Source organism: Schistocerca cancellata, chromosome 6 (assembly GCF_023864275.1).
Source record: "Schistocerca cancellata isolate TAMUIC-IGC-003103 chromosome 6, iqSchCanc2.1, whole genome shotgun sequence".
In the NCBI taxonomy this organism is placed as follows: Eukaryota; Metazoa; Arthropoda; class Insecta; order Orthoptera; family Acrididae; genus Schistocerca; species Schistocerca cancellata.
Window position 1 is genome coordinate 549799860 of NC_064631.1, and position 20076 is coordinate 549819935.

The 20076-nt window shown below is 43.5% G+C and overlaps 1 protein-coding gene across 1 annotated transcript in view; it reads left to right on the forward strand.

Moving 5' to 3' along the window:
- LOC126191279 (peroxiredoxin-6-like) overlaps window positions 1–19749 on the forward strand; it is a 153150-nt gene extending 133401 nt beyond the window's left edge. The window contains exon 5 of the mRNA XM_049932087.1: window positions 19578–19749. Within this exon, the coding sequence (XP_049788044.1) occupies window positions 19578–19694 (117 nt within the window). The 3' untranslated portion in view covers window positions 19695–19749. The remainder of the gene's footprint in view (window positions 1–19577) is intronic.
- Window positions 19750–20076: the final 327 nt, after the last annotated feature.

Here is a 20076-nt window from a genome sequence, read left to right on the forward strand (position 1 = left end):
TGTCTGGAAGGACTTCAGTGTCAAGTGGTGGGAGACAGTTTAAATTTCGATGGGGCAGGATGTGGAGAGCGTGAGAGTGGTGTTCAAAATGGCTGGGACTTAACATCAATGGTCATCAGTCCCCTAGAACTTAGAACTACTTAAACCTAACTAACCTAAGGACATCACACAACACCCAGCCATCACGAGGCAGAGAAAATCCCTGACCCCGCCGGGAATCGAACCCGGGAACCCGGGCGTGGGAAGCGAGAACGCTACCGCACGACCACGAGATGTGGGCGAGAGTGGTGTGTTGGTAAAACTGTGGCAGGGTGCAACAGCTAATAATCAGGGATATAATATAGCGTGTTTGGTATCTCGTTTGCAGGAGAAGTGGCGTTCAGTGTGGGAGAGTTAAGAGGAGAAGTTAATCAGATCAAAAAGGGGAGGGTAGATAGATACGGAAGGTCAGGTGGAGGGTATGGTGTTGAACGATTTGGAGGCGCTCGTATAGTTGTGGTGGAGAGGAAAACCGGGTGACATTGGCATAATAGAGAACTGGTCGGATTAAGGCTTTGTAAGTACGGAGTACGTCTTAGCACACATCGCCATCTTCAATCCTAGAACAAGCAACGTTTCAGACAATCAAAACATGGGAACACAAGAAAAACATCGGCGACGAGCTTTGAGCAATACAGGGTGAGTCGAAAAGGACTTTCCAACTTTGGAATGATATAGAAATTTATTGAGATAACTTACAGAATCGATAGATGTGTCATTTTATAGCAAACAACTTCAAGTTTCATTCTCACAGTACGTCAGTACCCCATTCCGCCATCAGGAAGGACAGTGTAGTGCACAGTTAAAATGACTACTTTCACTGGTGCGGAGAGTGCTTGAACGGGTTCTGTAGAGCTTTCCCCGCAATCTCAACAATAGATGCGACGTGCGTCTCGCGAAACCGGCATTCCACAAAAGACTGTCTTGTGAGTACTGCGTAGACGTTTACGCTTGAGACCATGCAGATTCACTACGGCACAGCACGTTAATGATGTAGATAAGGTTGCTCGTGGAAAGTTCTGTGCGGAAATGTTGCATTGGATAGAGGATGACGAGACATTCCCGAACACAATAATCTTCTGCCATGAGTCAGTATTTCATATCGGTGGCATGGTGAACACCCACAACCTCAGAATATGGGGCAGCAAAGATCCACATGCGACCCTGGAACACGTTCGTGACCGCCCCAAAGTTACGGTAGTGTAAAATTGTTAAGGCTTTCGAGGCCACTTGTTGACAAACTGCCTATTGGCTTCTGTCTCGGGTTCTTCGGCCGACGTTCATCTATTGATTTTACTGACTTTTCGCCAGCACGAGTTGCTGGCATTGTCAAAGCTTCACCCTCCATTGCAGTTCACCACGGACAATGGAGGGCTTTGACAATGCCAGCCACTCGTGCTGGCGAAACGTCAATAAAATCATTAGATGAACGTCGGCCGAAGAACCCGAGACAGAAGCCAATAGGCAGTTTGTTACAGTAGTGTGGTTTGAGCTCTTAACAAACTGAAAGTGAACGGTCCTTTCCTCTTTATGGAGAAAACTGTCGCTGGTATTGTGTATCTAGATGTACTTGAAAACTTTTCAATACCAGAGACTGATGAAGATGACCGAGGGTGGTTGGTTTACTACCGGCAAGACCGTGCACTACCATATTTCGTCACTTAAGTTCGAGGTTTCCTCGATAATCGCTATCCTGGTGGGTGGATTGGCCGTGAACGGCCAATTGCATGGCCACCTCACTCTTCAGACATGACGCCGCATGATTTCTTTCTCTGGTTTTCATTAAAGACTGTGTATGTTCCTCCCCTACCAAACAATTAAGCCGACCTGAAAAATCTAATCTACGCTGCCGTTGCCCAAGTTACGCCCGACTTTCTGCAACGAATGTGGGAAGAAATTGGTTACCGGTGGGATGTTCTCCGCATCATAAATGGTAGTCACATCGAACTAGAATGACACTTGTCACTTTTATGTATAACTGGAGGCTATTTGCTATAAAATGACGCATCTACCGATTCTGTTGGTTATCTCAGTGAATTTCTATATCATTACAAAGTTGGAAAGTCCTTTTTGACACACGCTGTAATTCGTGAATATCGCATGAAGAAATTAAAGAAACTTATTCCCCAAACGATATTGCTTGCCAAGTAGCGTCAAAAACTTAAATACCATGGGCTCCAAAACTTTGCTTATTGCGAATTATTCGAATGGGAAGATGATATATCTGTGCTTGACATAGGTAGTTGCCATAAATGTATCTGATGCCAGCCATAACTGGTTTGTACGAGAAATATCACAAACTGATATTACTAGTTTGGTTGTAACACCTTGGACGTAGTTCACCCGTTTGCCATAAAAAATCAATAGACATGAAAGTAGTTTGTGAAAGACACAGAATGTGGAGGCTAAGATACACGTTTAGCAAACAGTGTACTGATGGCTGGAGCGTACCATACTTTGGTCAGCCACCGGTGAGCGTTTCCTCAATGACACTGCTAACGTCCTTGAAAGATTGTCCAAAGTGTGTGGGAAAAATTCTTATGACACTGTTCTTTCCGAAACGCCAGCCCTGTCGTTAATGTAACAGTCGACAAAGCTAAACAATATTGTACAGTACGCTTCAGACAATAACGTGACGTTCAACGTTACAATGGACAGGAAAGATCCGTTTTATAGCACTGTTAGAAAGTTGGTGCGAAAGCAGCTTACTTCCAAGTAGTCCATAGTTCTCATGTGCCTTCGATTACTACCACAGGTCCCATGGTAGCCCAGGCGAACGTCCCCCATAGCATAATGGTGCCCCCAAAGACACGGTGCACGTTTCGAACAGCCTTTTGCTTGTATGACGGCGTATTCTGATACGACGATCAACTTAGTGTATCAAGAAACACGATTTATCCGACGAGGCGATACGTTCCCATTAATCCAATATCGATGACCTCGTACCTACTGCAATCGTAACTGTCTTTGGGTCTACGTGGGAATATGTTAGGGTCATCTGCTGTGGGGCGCCACGTTCAGCAATGTGCACTGAATAGTGTGCCTCGAGAAACTTCTGCCTGCACCAGCATTGTAGTCTGTCGTCAGATCTACCACAGATCGACACCTATCCTGCTTTACAGAGAATACAAGCCTCCGAACTCTGTGGTGAGGCGTGGATGTCCAAAACTTCGTCGCCCATTCGTGCTTTCACCATCCGTCAACGACTTCATATAAATAATCACGAAAGAAGCACGCGAGCAGCCGACTAGCTTCTCTGTTTTCGAGGTCCTTGCTACCAGGCACACGGCTATCACAATCTCCCACTTTTCGAAGTTGCTTATGTCAGTTGATTTCCCCATTAGCGGCCTGTATTGTCCCTAGAATAATTCTCTACTCCGCTTCCGTACCGTGTAACGCCACCAGGTGGTATTCAAATCGTGTTGAGCAGTGGCCATAATGTTTTGGCTTGTCAGTGTGTGTCTAAACGTATATTTTTACGGGTATACTGATTCGTCTATCATGAAAATACACTCCTGGAAATGGAAAAAAGAACACATTGACACCGGTGTGTCAGACCCACCATACTTGCTCCGGACACTGCGAGAGGGCTGTACAAGCAATGATCACACGCACGGCACAGCGGACACACCAGGAACCGCGGTGTTGGCCGTCGAATGGCGCTAGCTGCGCAGCATTTGTGCACCGCCGCCGTCAGCGTCAGCCAGTTTGCCGTGGCATACGGAGCTCCATCGCAGTCTTTAACACTGGTAGCATGCCGCGACAGCGTGGACGTGAACCGTATGTGCAGTTGACGGACTTTGAGCGAGGGCGTATAGTGGGCATGCGGGAGGCCGGGTGGACGTACCGCCGAATTGCTCAACACGTGGGGCGTGAGGTCTCCACAGTACATCGATGTTGTCGCCAGTGGTCGGCGGAAGGTGCACGTGCCCGTCGACCTGGGACCGGACCGCAGCGACGCACGGATGCACGCCAAGACCGTAGGATCCTACGCAGTGCCGTAGGGGACCGCACCGCTACTTCCCAGCAAATTAGGGACACTGTTGCTCCTGGGGTATCGGCGAAGACCATTCGCAACCGTCTCCATGAAGCTGGGCTACGGTCCCGCACACCGTTAGGCCGTCTTCCGCTCACGCCCCAACATCGTGCAGCCCGCCTCCAGTGGTGTCGCGACAGGCGTGAATGGAGGGACGAATGGAGACGTGTCGTCTTCAGCGATGAGAGTCGCTTCTGCCTTGGTGCCAATGATGGTCGTATGCGTGTTTGGCGCCGTGCAGGTGAGCGCCACAATCAGGACTGCATACGACCGAGGCACACAGGGCCAACACCCGGCATCATGGTGTGGGGAGCGATCTCCTACACTGGCCGTACACCACTGGTGATCGTCGAGGGGACACTGAATAGTGCACGGTACATCCAAACCGTCATCGAACCCATCGTTCTACCATTCCTAGACCGGCAAGGGAACTTGCTGTTCCAACAGGACAATGCACGTCCGCATGTATCCCGTGCCACCCAACGTGCTCTAGAAGGTGTAAGTCAACTACCCTGGCCAGCAAGATCTCCGGATCTGTCCCCCATTGAGCATGTTTGGGACTGGATGAAGCGTCGTCTCACGCGGTCTGCACGTCCAGCACGAACGCTGGTCCAACTGAGGCGCCAGGTGGAAGTGGCATGGCAAGCCGTTCCACAGGACTACATCCAGCATCTCTACGATCGTCTCCATGGGAGAATAGCAGCCTGCATTGCTGCGAAAGGTGGATATACATTGTACTAGTGCCGACATTGTGCATGCTCTGTTGCCTGTGTCTATGTGCCTGTAGTTCTGTCAGTGTGATCATGTGATGTATCTGACCCCAGGAATGTGTCAATAAAGTTTCCCCTTCCTGGGACAATGAATTCACGGTGTTCTTATTTCAATTTCCAGGAGTGTATATTGCTTAGGAAGATCCGAAGATGACAGTTGTAAATGTCGAAACTGGTCGATAAAAAATAGTTTTGAACTCGACCTTGGCTACAAAAAATCTCTTTAATGTACATAGAGATTGTTCCTTCCCATTTCTCATTATGAGAAACTTTAATCACTTTTTCATTTCATTTCTGTACGGGGAAGGATATATGTACTATTTTTCTGTAAGCTGCGTTTCCTGGCTAACTGTAGGAGAATGAGGACCACAGGGTTGCAGCTGCAAGTGGGTGATAAAACTGTGTCCCGCTGAAAGGCGGAGTCACGGCTAGATACAGACTGAACGGACGGTCGCTGTCAGAGATGTGTCCCATGTTATGCTGAGAGCTTCAGAGAGAGCAGGAGGCTGCATTCAGTGGGCTGTAAACTTCCATTGTGAGAAGCAGCATGAGGAATGCTTTGTAAAACAGATAGAGATGTGCAACTCTATGAGATAACACGAGGCACCCAGAGCGAGAAAAATCTGTTAGACCCAGAGGAGGCCAGCAGTCTTTGATATTTAAATTCTGAAAGGGACCCCCGTTTTGGTTCACGAAAATTATTTTTGCAGTGGGGTTGAAGACTCGCGAGTGCATATCTGCAGTCGCTGTCGTTAGCCAAAACGTGAAACCACTCTCATAGTGGGAGAGAATTTATGCTCACTGCCCCACACTAAGACAAAAATTTCATATTACTGATTAATAACAGTAGAGTCTTTCGAAGAAGGGAGATTGTTGCTATTGTTAAACATTTTTCATTGGTCACAACTCGGAAGGTCTACAGTGACTGGCTAACGAAAATCCGGTGCTGAGAGAACAAGCAAAATTTCTAGAAGAAGATCAGAGAGATTTGTCTTGGGTCATTAAAGGGAGACGTGTCTTCGACTTAAAATTGCAGAGAGGGAGGACTTACTGCTAGTGCTAATGATCGATGTCAGAGCTGAACTGGTAATTCTCTGCTACCACTGTAGATATCTTCTGCACCTAAGGTTTAGAACGATGGCAAGCATGCGCCTTATTTGCTTACGTCGTGACGAGAGAACCGCAAAGTCGTTTGTTTCGAGTTTGAGTTTTGCTGATCTCAATTAATTCACGCAGTCATCTAGTTGAACTCAGCAAGCACTTAGGCATGGGAAGTGGTGCTCGTATGCGCTTTTCCTAGTTATTTCTCTAATCTGTTTCACTGCTTCAGCAATAATTGGCAGTTTAGATGGACATAGCTAATTGTATCATTTCATTTCAAGTTCCACCTAGCTGTGCCAAGGAATTATCATGAAAGTTTAATGTTTGGTTTGAACCGTTTTTACAGCTCGTAATTATTGGTAATACTTATTCAATATCTGGAATAAAGTTAACGCAACTCAATAATAAAGAGGGTTCTTTTGTGAACTTCACTTTAACTCCATAGCTGGATGACACCCCTCGTCACTGTATCTATGTAAGCTATGGCACCTCGAATATCGTGTTTAATAGTGCCACCCCTGTTAAAATTCAGATGTTCAGTAGGTTCCGTAGACGACATTTCCTTAATGTTTCACATGATCTTAAGGGGATTGGTCTGTTCACTCTATAGGCCACCAGGTTCAGATCTTCTGAGTATCACAGTGGTATGTTCAGAGCCGAATCCAGGATTTTGGTCTGGGAAATTTTGTATCATCGTGACGTCTCCAAATTGTGTAGAGTAAACGAAGGCGTTTCCTCAATCAATTATAACACGAACTACAATAGCAAAAATTTTCGAGGCTGTTAAGACTGAAAGCTATGTTGCAAAAAAATTTTGTCTCTCTCATTATGAGATTAAAAAGAACCAGATGCACATTTGGGGGGAGGGGGTTGGGCAGGTTACTAAATGAACCAGTAACAAAACCTGTTGTTCTTCTTTGCATCTTCTCTCTTTCCTCTATCAGTCCTGTCTGTTACGCATTTCACACTGCGAGGGATTAGCCGAGCGGTCTAAGGCGCTGCAGTCATGGACTGTGCGGCTGGTCCCGGCGGAGGTTCGAGTCCTCCCTTGGGCATGGGCGTGTGTGTTAGGCGACCACGCGGTTGGACCACCTCGGGCTATCCGTCTTTCACCATATCGTCTGTTGAGATGTCTCCGAACCGCGATTGGAAAATGAGGTGGTCAGCTACCTCCTTTGCTGACAGACTACAATTTCTGAGGATTCTTCCAATGAATCTCAAATTGGCGTATGTCTTACTTGTGATTAATTTCATGTGGTCTTTCCACTTTAAATCGCTCCTTAGGCACACTCCCATGTATTTAATGGGTCTGGCTGCTTCCAGTGGTTGATGTGCAGTCATGTAATCATACCGTAACGGGTCGTTCTACATATTTATGCGCAGTTCGCTACAATCGTTTATACTGAGTGTGTCGAGCGTTGATCGTCTGCGGCTTTAATGATTTTTATCAGTGGGCTTACTTTGGTTGGCGTTTGAATATCTTCGAGTGTATTCGGATTGCAAATGTTATCTCCTCCTCTTGATGCCCGTGTTGCATGTAGTTTCAGCGCTAGTGCTTGACCTACAAAAGAAAGCGCTGCAAAGAACTGCAAGACTTTGTTGACTGTCATTACAGTTAAGGTATTTCGTTTGCTTTTCCATAGATGTGCTGCGTTATGTTACGGACGCAGCATGTGTTCAGCAGCACAACGTGTCATTGCGAGAGCGGGCGCGGAAGTAAGAGGGGACGTCATCGCGGTAAATTGGTGAAAATACGTTGCTCCATCAGTGGTCAAATTTACAAATTGAGAAGTGAGAAAAGGACTGGATGTAGTAAACTGAATGTAGCTGAATATAGTGAGTCCACTATTAGAGCAACGTAATTTTTGTAATCAATTCTGGTCTTTCTGCCCCCTGCGGTATGGCTTGTCATTTTTTCCAGCACGTGCGATAATGTGCTGTTTGTTGTCTTCTGTTTCAGATTTGTGTGGATTGCAGCGCTGCCTTAGCTAGTATTGACTGGGCTGTTCCTGTTGCTGTTATCTCTATGACTTCCTAGCTGCATTTGTTACGACTGCGTGATACCTTTTTCGGTATTACGTGAATACACCCCAAAGGATTATTACAGTTTTTAATCAACGAAAATGCTTGAATCAAACAGAGTTATTTATTTTTAAAAAATGCTGTTTGGAAGCATATTTCTTCCTCCCTTTGTAGCTCATACAGCTGCGCCTCTACGTTCAGGCACTTGACACCACACAGCAAGTACTCCATGTCTACTTACGAGGGTCACTCCAAAAGAAATGCACACTATTTTTGTAAAAATACAGTTCCCATCCTGCATGTGTGAAAGTTTTACAGTGTGTATATACATCCTTCCCGCTTGTTTTCAAACTTAGTTCAATCTGTTTCCGTGAGTGATACGGTCACAGCATGTCTTCAAGATGGCTGCTACACTTGACGTTCGTCAGAAGGAACGCGCTGTCATAGAATTCCTGTGCTGTGAAAACGAGACAGTGGAAAACATCCACAAGAGGTTGAAAAAGGTGTATGAAGATGCTGCTGTCGATCGCACTACAGTTAGTCGGTGGGCAAGCAGGTTACGTGATGAAAGTGGGCACGGCAATATTGAGGATTGTCCTCGCAGCGGCAGGCCTCGTACTACACACACTCCAGACAATGTGCAGAGAGTTAACGAATTGGTGACTGCTGACAGACGCATCACAGTGAACTAATTGTCACGCTACGCTGGGATAGGGGAACGAAGTGTTTGCAGAGTACTGAAAGTGTTGGCGTTAAAAAAGGTTTGTGCCAGGTGGGTTCCCAGGATATTGACAGTGGCTCACAAAGAAACAAGAAAAACGGTACGCAGCAACTTTTGTAACAGTACGAGAATGGTGGAGATGAATGTCTTGGAAGAATGGTGACAGGTGATGAAACAAGCTCCATCATTTTTCACCAGAGACGAAGAGGTAATCAAAAGAGTGGCATCATGCAAATTCACCCAAGAAAAAAAAATTCAAAACCACACCTTCTGCTGGAAAAGTTATGGCTACGGTGTTTTTCAATTCCGAAGGACTCTCGCTTGTGGACATTATGCCAAGTGGAACCACCATACATTCTGATGCGTATGTCACGACACTGAAGAAACTTCAAGCTCGACTGAGTCGTGTTCGCCCACATCGGCAAAAGTAGAATGTTTTGCTGTTGCACGACAATGCACGGCTACATTTCAGCCAAAAACCATGGAAGCTATCATAAAACTCGGATGAACAACACTGAAACACCCGCCTTACAGTCCTGACCTTGCTCCATGTGACTGTCATCTCTTTCGGAAACTGAAAGACTCTCTTCGTGGAACAAGGTTTGAAGATAATGACTCCATTGTGCACGCTGCCAAACAGTGGCTCCAACAGGCTGCTCCAGAATTTTACCGTGCGGGTATACAGGCGCTGGTTCCAAGATGGCGTAAGGCAGTTGAGAGGGATGGAAATTATGTGGAGAAACGGAAATATTGTTCCTAAAGGATGTATCTACACACTGTAAAACTTTCAAACATGTAGAATAACAGATGGATTAAAAAAATGTGTGCATTCCTTTTGGAGTGACCCTTGTACTTTTTTCACCTTGAGTCGCTCCAGCCCACAATTCATACATTCAGTGTTCTATTCAGCAGACACAGATGAGAATCAGGTCAACTCTCTTCATCCTTCCACTTACTTTACATTACTTTATCTCTGGGCATTGCATTTTAAAATAATATCACATACAGAACAAAAATTTACATATGTTGCTTTGGCTTTTACAACAGTATTAAGATAATTTTGTGTTACACAGACTTACATTCCCACAAGAAAAAATGGATCAGATTACTGTAACGGAAATTCCTCGTAGATTAACGAAAATTGTAAATAAACAGTGGAGCTACATTTTCCAAAACAACCTATGAACTATTCTTGTACACATGAATGAGCGAGTCCGCGCTGGGAGCGGACAGAACGCATGTCCTGGTACGAGTGGTCCCCCAGGAAGCTCAGCTGCAGAGTGTCTCATCCACAAGGCCACTGACGAACCGAGTGTTATCTCTCTCCGTCTTTCTCTAGCGGCGGCTATGACTTGCGCAACCGTGCAGTGTTCGCACTATCTGGCTACGGGAAGGTCGCTATTACACTGAAGAATTTGTGAAAATCCTGTTCATTGATGGTGGGTAAGCAACTGGTCAACATTGGCTGATTAGCCGTCGCTCGTGAGGGCACCATGTTTAGCGCCTCACCGCGTTTAACCGCAATCGTTGCGGTATGCTTAACCAACAAATCACAGCAGTAACCACAGTTGAAAGATTCAACTATGTAAACTCAAGCACAACTTCACAGTTTGAATTCCAGATGAAAAACGACAATCGATGAACAAACATGTAACAACTGAGGTACCAACATGCAGAATGAAACTTTTTTCTGTAACCAGTTGTATCTCTGTCAGCAATAAGAATTGGATACACATTATATTTGAATTAATCTATATTACTACCTATCAAAATATTTACTACTACTCCTGAAACGTTTCCAGCGTCTTCAAAACACTGAATAAGTTCTACCGAGGCATATTAACTGTGATCATTCAAAATCACAGTTCAGTAGGTCTTGTAGTTCGTTCGTGATTAATAATCTGTGGACGCATCCACAGTCAGAACCACATTCTCATTTGCCATACAACAAATGTAAAAGCGAAATAGGTACACAAATTTTTTTTACGCCAACGTTTTGTCCAACAAATGTGACAAAATCCAAAATCCGTCGAAACCATCTCGATCACATAAGATTCAAAATCAGTAAAAAAAAAAAAAAAAGTAATCAGTTCCCCAATACATTTACCTTTAAATTTTTCTGTTACGAAATTTAAACGTCAAACGTCTCCTGCCTCCTATTTTGCATGTGTGTTTATCGAATACAGGTAAACAGTTCGCACTTGCAGAAGAGACTCGACGCTCTAGCGAAAAGAAATTAAACTATCTTCGCCTTCAATCACAAATCGTTGCTTTTAATAATACTTAGGATGCATATCAAGCTCTGAAGCCCATTACACAAATTATTTAGCTTGATGAAGAAATAATGGTAACTAATACAAACATTTGTAGATAAGTTACCTACTGCTTCTCTTACCACCTGTACAGGCTTGAAGTACAGATAACGTACGTTGTCAGTTTTGTGCAGATTTGTAGATTGGTGTTCTTACGGCCCCGTTACGTTATTTATTCATAATGCAGCATCTTGTTCAGTGAATCAGACAAATAATACAATTCCATATATAGCATAACACGCACAAAAGCGATATTTCTAGGACTAATAGTATTTTTACACTCAAATAACCATAACTGGCAAACAGATGCCAATTAATACCTCATTCTACACTTCATAAGGCGGAAAGACTGATTCAGCCTACAGAAAAGTTACAATAATCTTCGGTGAAATTAAAAGCAGAGTATAAGATGATTTTAACTTTAAACGCAGATGAGAGAGAGGACTGATGGGAAGAGTATGTTGAAAGTCTTTGCAAGCGAGAGGAACTCTGATGAGGAAATAGAACAAAAAATAGGAGTTGATATGGAAAACAACGGGCATCCAGTACTAGACTTGCGATAATATAAGACGGAAGACATAAATATCATTCCTTCAGAATTTCTAATACCATTGCGGGAAGTCGCAACCAGATAACTTTTCACGTTAGTTTGTAGAATTTATTGAGGCTGGAGACCTACCGTAAGCCTTTCGGAAAAATATCAGCCATACAAACCCAAACATAGGAAGGGCAGATAAAAGCGAAAAGTATAGCAAAATTAGCTTAACGGCTCATAGGTCAAAGTTTTTGACAGTAGTGGTGTACAGAAGAATGGAAAAGAGAATTAAGGACTCGCTAGATGACTATCAGGTTGGCTTTAGGATAGATAAAGGTATTAGAAAGATAGTTGTGACGTTGACTTGATAACGGAACCAAGACTTAACGACAACTCAAGAAATGGTAATAGGATTTAACGGCATACAAAAAGGATTCATCAGTATAAAATATGCGAGATGTTCGAAATACTCAGTAAAATAGATTCATGCCATGAGGAAAGGCTCATAAGCAACAAGTTCACTGAACGGTCGTTGGGAAGACATTGTTGGTAGCCGCTTGATTCATCTGGACGCTCAGTTGCTCAACAATTGCACGTCTGTTCACCCGTACGCATCTCCCCAGCCGTCGTTCACCCCTGACATGTATGGCCCGTGGAGCACCCCAGTTGCTTCGGCGCCGGTTTTGGATAGTGCCATTTTGCCACGCACAGTACAGTTTAACAACGTCGGCACGCACACAATTTACAGACTTAGCCGCTTCGAAAACTCTTCCACCCATGGATCTCAAAAGCCAATAACAATTGCCCTTTCGGACGTCAGAAAATTCACTCCATTTTTACATTACGACAATGACTGCACTGCTTCCCGCGTCCCCACAACACGCCCAATACCTTCTACTGCTAGTGCTGCTGCCTGCCCTTTGTGAGTGGTTATTGCACGTTGACGCCGAACACAGGCTGTGGTCACATTAATGTGACGGGATTGTGTATTTGCCTGGACTGGGATGTCGCTACCGATTACTAGATGGCAGCACCATACGGCAGATGGAATTTTACCGCCAGCGGCGAGAATGATAACTGTTTTAAATACTTAAAATGGCGACGTTTTCCTTACTTGAACAGCGTGCAATCATTCGTTTTCTGAATTTGCGTGGTGTGAAACCAATTGAAATTCATCGACAGCTGAAGAAGACATGTGGTGATGGAATTATGGATGTGTCGAAAGTGCGTTCGTGGGTGCGACAGATTAATGAAGGCAGAACATCGTGTGACAACCTCGGGCTCGCACAAGCCGGTCTGACGACATGATCGAGAAAGCGGAGAGAATTGTTTTGGGGGATCGCCGAATGACTGTTGAACAGATCGCCTCCAGAGTTGGCATTTCTGTGGGTTCTGTGCACACAATCCTGCATGACGACCTGAAAATGCGAAAAGTGTCATCCAGGTGGGAGCCACGAAAGCTGACGGACGACCACAGGGCTGCCCGTGTGGCATGTTGCCAAGCAATGTTGACGCGCAACGACAGCACGAATGGGACTTTCTTTTCGTCGGTTGTGCCAATGGATGAGACGTGGATGCCATTTTTCAATCCAGAAACAAAGCGCCAGTCAGCTCAATGAAAGCACACAGATTCACCGCCACCAAAAAAATTTCGGGTAACCGCCAGTGCTGAAAAAATGATGGTGTCCATGTTCTGGGACAGCGAGGGCGTAATCCTTACCCATTGCGTTCCAAAGGGCACTACGGTAACAGGTGCATCCTACGAAAATGTTTTGAAGAACAAATTCCTTCCTGCACTGCAACAAAAACGTCTGGGAAGGGCTGCGCGTGTGCTGTTTCATCAAGACAACGCACCCGCACATCGAGCTAACGTTACGCAACAGTTTCTTCGTGATAACAACTTTGTAGTGATTCCTCATGCTCCCTACTCACCTGACCTGGCTCCTAGTGACTTTTGGCTTTTTCCAACAATGAAAGACACTCTCCGTGGCCGCACATTCACCAGCCGTGCTGCTATTGCCTCAGCGATTTTCCAGTGGTCGAAACAGACTCCTAAAGAAGCCTTCGCCGCTGCCATAGAATCATGGCGTCAGCGTTGTGAAAAATGTGTACGTCTGCAGGGCGATTACGTCGAGAAGTAACGCCAGTTTCATCTATTTCGGGTGAGTAGTTAATTAGAAAAAAAATCGGAGGCCTTAGAACTTGAATGCACCTCATATTTCGCCGCTACGTATTCAGCGACGCCTGAAATCAGGGTTCTGCGCAGGCGAGCGCCGATGACGCAGTGTTTTCATTCAGGCAACTCGGCGAGCTAACAGTTGTGCGATAATCACTGTGTGACGAAGGTCGTTCCGCAGCAGATATAAGCGTCTGCAGCGAGCCCAGAGTCAATCTGCACGCAGCCGGCGATTGGCATACGAGCTTCCAGGCAGCAACATGAAACTCGAGAGCATCGTGCCAAACTTCAAGGCGCCGTCCACGCAGGGTCCACTAGACTTCTACAAGTGGAAAGGAGACTCGTAAGTTGATTCTGTTGCCAATCATCTGATTCTTAACTGACATCAGATTCGAAATTAAAAGACTGGAATGAGAGTAACTTTACTATCTCTATTTATAGTTGTACAGATAAAGCTTTTAACTTTTTGCGCATAGCTCTTTTTGAATGACAGTAATTTATGATCTAATAATTGCACCTTTTGCATCTGTGCAGTAGAGCTGTACAGTTCCGAAATAACCATATCCTCATGAGAAACTTGTTTCACCAAATTTTTCTGTAAATCTAAGTGATTTAACTGCATTCTGTCATCTAAGAGAACAGTCACTTTTCTTGTATATTTTGACACTAGGAGTAATTTAAAATTTTTATATGAGTCAGCTTGTAACATATCATTTCTGGCGGATAGGGGAGAGGGTTTGGTTCAAATGGCTCTGAGCACTATGGGACTTAACATCTATGGTCATCAGTCCCCTAGAACTTAGAACTACTTAAACCTAACTAACCTAAGGACAGCACAGAACACCCAGTCATCACGAGGCAGAGAAAATCCCTGACCCGCCGGGAATCGAACCCGGGAACCCGGGCGTGGGAAGAGAGGGTTTGGGGAGGTGGAGCAATTACCTTACTGGTATTCAAATTGAAGGCGTAATTTTGCTTGTATTTTACTATTATCCGATAGAAAGAAGCATCTTCCAAATGTGATCTTGGCTGTTAGTGACCCAGGAGTCGACGCCCAGCTAAGTACTCGCAATCCTCGTAGGCTAGGGGGGTCTTCTTTTGAGGCCGATATCTGATGGTTTGGTTTTCCTTAACCCAGCTGCATTGAGAGTCACGGTGCATACTGTGTAATGTGAACCACATCTGCTAGGCTCGCTTCTCATGGCACCACGTATTTTCCTAGGACCTTTAAATTGAAAAATGAAATTGTGATACTTCCAGGGAAACGTTGTTGGCGCGAGAAAGGGATGACCTATGATACTGCTCGCCTTTGACAGCTATTCCTGGAAAGGAGACCCGGACTCTCACCTTTTATTTCCACTGTCGCTGAAAATATAAAACTGATGAGAGCGATATTGAAATGCCTTTGTTGTTAAGAAGAACGATGCAATATTACTCTGGACAGGCATACATGTCCGAAGGAACAGGTACTACAGCGGCTACAGCCGTCAGGAAATACACGAAATGTGTTTAGTGGAATACGAGATAAAAATTCGTGCCAGACCGAGACTCGAACCCAGATTTCCCACTTTATGAGACTGATGGCCTTAACCGCTTTGGCTATTTGTTAGTTCGTGAGTTCGAATACATGTTGAGACGCGAAAGGGCGACATATGGTAATTTGGTACAAGGGTGGCCAAAGCTGTTATGGCGACCGCTCGCGTAAAATTGGGAATCCGGCTTCGAGTCCCGGTGCGACACATTCATCCTCTTATACAGCTGATGATTGCCAGTATTCACAACAGCGAACATTTCATATAAAACTGTCTACCAATTGTCTTCTAAACATCAAGTATGTCAGTGATTTGTAGAACGAGAGAACAATAAAAAAAAAAACGAAACACTTGCTGTATCTACTATTTACTTCCTGACCATCGCTGGGAGACAACTGCATATCACAACCATAGATAAAATGAGGTGCAAGATATTACTGATACAGATTCAGGGTACATACAAAGAAACGCATTACATTAAAAAATTACGAAGGTCATTGTTACATTTTAAATACTATTCATAAGGTTCTATTGTACTGTGGTCCTGTCACATATACATGGCTGAATCTTAATTAGCAGAACGGGAAAGGGGAAACGGTTTCTGTTCATTTAAAAATAAGCTAGATTTCTATGTGATGTTTTTACAAAAAACAAACGCAATTTCCTTTTCCCTTCTGTTAAATAGTTTCATATTTGCTGATGGGAAAGAGACACTTTGTAGCAATAAAATCATCTTTATTATTCATTTTTAAAATTTAATAATTTCCTTTGTCACTTTTTTCCCTTGTAATGTTTGCCTTAATAATAGCTCAATATCTGTATCACTAATACCTACCACTAGGTCAACTGTTAGAAGTAAATAAATAATAACATGAAGATAACTTTTCCCTTTTGTTTTCATAACAGCCTCTTGATAATCTACTTTCCAGTGCACCGTCATTTCCTGTACATGTCTGGTTGTCTAGCATAACACTCGAAAATATTAAGTTCTTATTTCGTCACGACACTGATACTTAAGAGGGGAGTTTCTTCAAGTAAATCGAGCTTGCATTGCAATAAGTATGAAACATTACACAAGGGACAAGTATTGATAGCATAGGTGTAACATCTTCTGTTAATCCATATCTTCTGATTAAATTGTAAAGGCCCTCTAACGATTAACGCAGCTTTCTGTGAAACTTTGAAGCTGTGCCATCACTCATATTTGTACAGCAGTTTTGTCTTGGTGCAAATCTTAACAAGTGTAGTGGAGTTCTTAGATTATTAACAGATTTAGCATTTTATTGCGCAGTTACCATCATTCCGTTAACATAACAGTGATCTACCAGACTGAAAGAGCCAATAATAATTTTGAAGTAATTGCAAAAAGTGTAACTCCCATGGAATGCAGGACTAATATACGACTTAATAGATAAATGAAAACGTAAATATATAAAAATAAGTAACAGCAGAGTCTGCAGCAGCATAGTTACAAAATAATAAAAATAATTTCTAACAAATCTTTTGCAAAGGAAAATTGCACTTATAAAACGAGCTGTATAAACAGCTAATAAATGTGATCATAATCGTAAAGATTAGGCTATTAATCACCTGACTGATCCAATAACTCTCCCAAATCTGCACTTCTTACATGAGAGCGGTTATCCAAATCTATAACGAACAAGATTAATGTGCAAAGGAAAACTCACAAGTCATTGTCGTGAACAGTACAATTACAAATGGTTCAAATGGTTCTGAGCACTATGGGACGTAACATCTGAGGTCATCAGTCGCCTGGACTTAGAACTACTTAAAGCTAACTAACCTAAGAACATCACACACATCCAAGACCGAGGCAGGATTCGAACCTGCGACCGGAGCAGCAGCGCGGTTCCGGAATGAAGCGCCTAGAACCGCTTGGCCACAAAGGCCGGCAACAGTACAATCAACATTAAATATTGTATAGTAAATGCGCAATAAGTAACTATAATGATAGTAATAATAATAATAAGAAGAAGAAGAATAGTCTAATAATAACTGCAATTTGTATAGTAATGATTAGTAGAACTTAAGAAATGACAGTCTTATTAACATTAAGCATTTACCTACTCACCTACATCTACATGGCTACTCTGCAAATCACCCTTAAGTGCCTGGCAGAGGGTTCATCGAACTACTTTCACAATAATTCTCTGTTATTCGACACTCGAACAGCACATGAAAAAAACGAACACCTGTATCTTTCCGTGAGAGCTCTGATGTCCCTTATTATATTATTCTTCCAAAGTAGATAGTGCCAACAAAATATTTTCGCATTCGGAGGAGAAAGTTGGTGATTAAAAATTCGTGAGAAGATCCCGACGCAATGAGAAACGCCTTTGTTTCAATGACGTCCACCGCAAATCCTGTCTCATATCTGTGTCTCTCTCTCCCCAGTTTCTCAATAATACAAAACGTGCTGCTCTTCTTTGAACTTTCTCGATGTACTTGTTAATCCTATCTGGTAAGGATCCCACACCGCACAGCAGTACTCCAAAAGAGGACACACAAGCTTAGTGTAGGCAGTCTCTTTAGTAGATGTGCTACATCTTTTAAGTTTTCTGCCAGTAAAATGCAGTCTTTGGTTCGCCTTCCCCATAACATTTTCTGTGTGTTCTTTCCTATTAAGGTTGTTCGTAAATGTAATTCCTAGGTATTTAGTTGAATTTATAGCCTTTAGATTTATTGCGTAACCGAAGTTTAACGAATTCCTTTTAGCATTTATGTGGATGACCTCACACTTTTCATTATGTAGGGTCAATTACTAATTGTCGCACCATACAGATATCTTACTAAATCGCTTTGCAATTGGTTTTGATCTTCTGATAACTTTACTAGACGATAAACACGAGCGTCATCATTATTTTTTTGTAGATTGTGAGTAGTGATAGCCAAAAGCAACATTTCATAACAGAACAAAAGGATTTAATGTGGAAAAACCGACTGGTCACAGTAAGAGCGAGAAATAATATGGTAAGATTAGTTAGTGAGAAGAAAGAAAACAAAAATAGAAGAACATGAGAATAACAAACGTGGTTTACGATGCAGAAGAGAAACTGGTTCCACGTTAGACAGAAACAAAACAGCTGGAATATTCCGAGAGAGAAGCTACATCACAGATAAGAGGGAAAAGCTTTACTCTCATCTTGAAAACAGACTGAAGAAGGTTACAGGGCAATGACTAGAAAATTTAATAGATACAGTCCTTAATGTAATAACAACTATCTCAGATACTGATAATATGGATTATGAACAATGGGGGTAAGAGTGAGATGGAACAGTTGCATCAAAAGTGAAGGAGTACTCGATTTCAAAAAGTCATGTAACCATCCTTAATTACGGTATTTATAACTTTTCTGATCAGCTGTATACTGACGTAAATTCATAGACAGTATTTGTAATATCAGATCTCTTCTTTTCTCGAAATCTTGCTTCAAAAGTCTTGTTATATTAAGAAATAAGAACTGTTACGTTGAGGATAGAAAAGAAAAAGATACTGTAGAAATCGTATATTTTTCTGTAAAATGGTAGTTATGTATCAATCTTTATCTTATATCCGCAGGTGGTGTGTTCTGTTCTCACACCCGGCAGACTTCACGCCGGTGTGTACCACAGAGCTGGGCCGCATCGCCGTCCACAACCCGGAGTTCCAGAAGCGAGGAGTCAAGCTGCTGGCACTCTCCTGCGACAAGCTCAAGGACCACGTCGACTGGGTCAATGTGAGTCTTCCACACTACTGGCTTACTCTGATAGCATTACGACCGAGATGGAATCCATAATACCTCCACATTACACTAGAGCTCAAGAATATCGCCCCTGCCTTGTCTACAGGACATCAAGTCGTACTGCAAGGACATTCCCGGCGATTTCCCGTACCCCATCGTGTCCGACGAGACGCGCGAGCTGGCCGTCAAGCTGGACATGATCGACGAGCGCGACAAGGACAACGTGGAGAAGGCGATGACGGTGAGGGCCATGTACGTCATCGGGCCGGACAACCGGCTGCGACTCTCCATGGTGTACCCCGCGTCCTGCGGCCGCAACGTCGAGTGAGTGCCGCTATTCATTTACTAACATAACCCACATGCATTACAGGTTACACACAGACACACACACACACACACACACACACACACACACACACACACACACACACGCTCAAACTCACACTGTACACTGCCCTCTCCTGTGCATTGTTGATGACACGCGTGTCTGCTGGTGTTGCAGTGAGCTGCTGCGCGTGATCGACTCCCTGCAGCTGACGGACCGGCTGAAGGTGGTCGCCACTCCCGCCAACTGGACGCCCGGCACCAAGGTGATGATCCTGCCGCACGTGCCCGACCAAGACTTGCCCAAACTCTTCCCTGGCGGCGTTGAGCGCGTCTCCATGCCCTCTGGCAACAACTACGTGCGCACCACCACCGACTACTGAGACAACCCAGTTCTACAAGTCGTAATATTACTGTTGTTAATGTACAAAATGTTTTTGGTTTAAATATGTCTTTAATAAAAGTACTATGTACATATTTTTTTCAAAATGTTTGTTTTTTATTTCACTAAATTATGGATTACTCTTCATTAGTATGTTTGTTACCTACTTAAAAGGAAACTTATACGATTTTCCTATATCTGTTACTCATTAGGATGTTTTTTTTTTTTTTTTTTTTTTTTTTTTTTTTTTTTTTTTTTTTTTTGTTGATCATATTTGTGACGACAAGCCGTGATGTGGATGTAGATGCTGGTTATTTTCGTAACTGGATTTTATGTTTCAGTCTTTATCTACAACAAAATTGGCAAAATATAACCTAACCTCA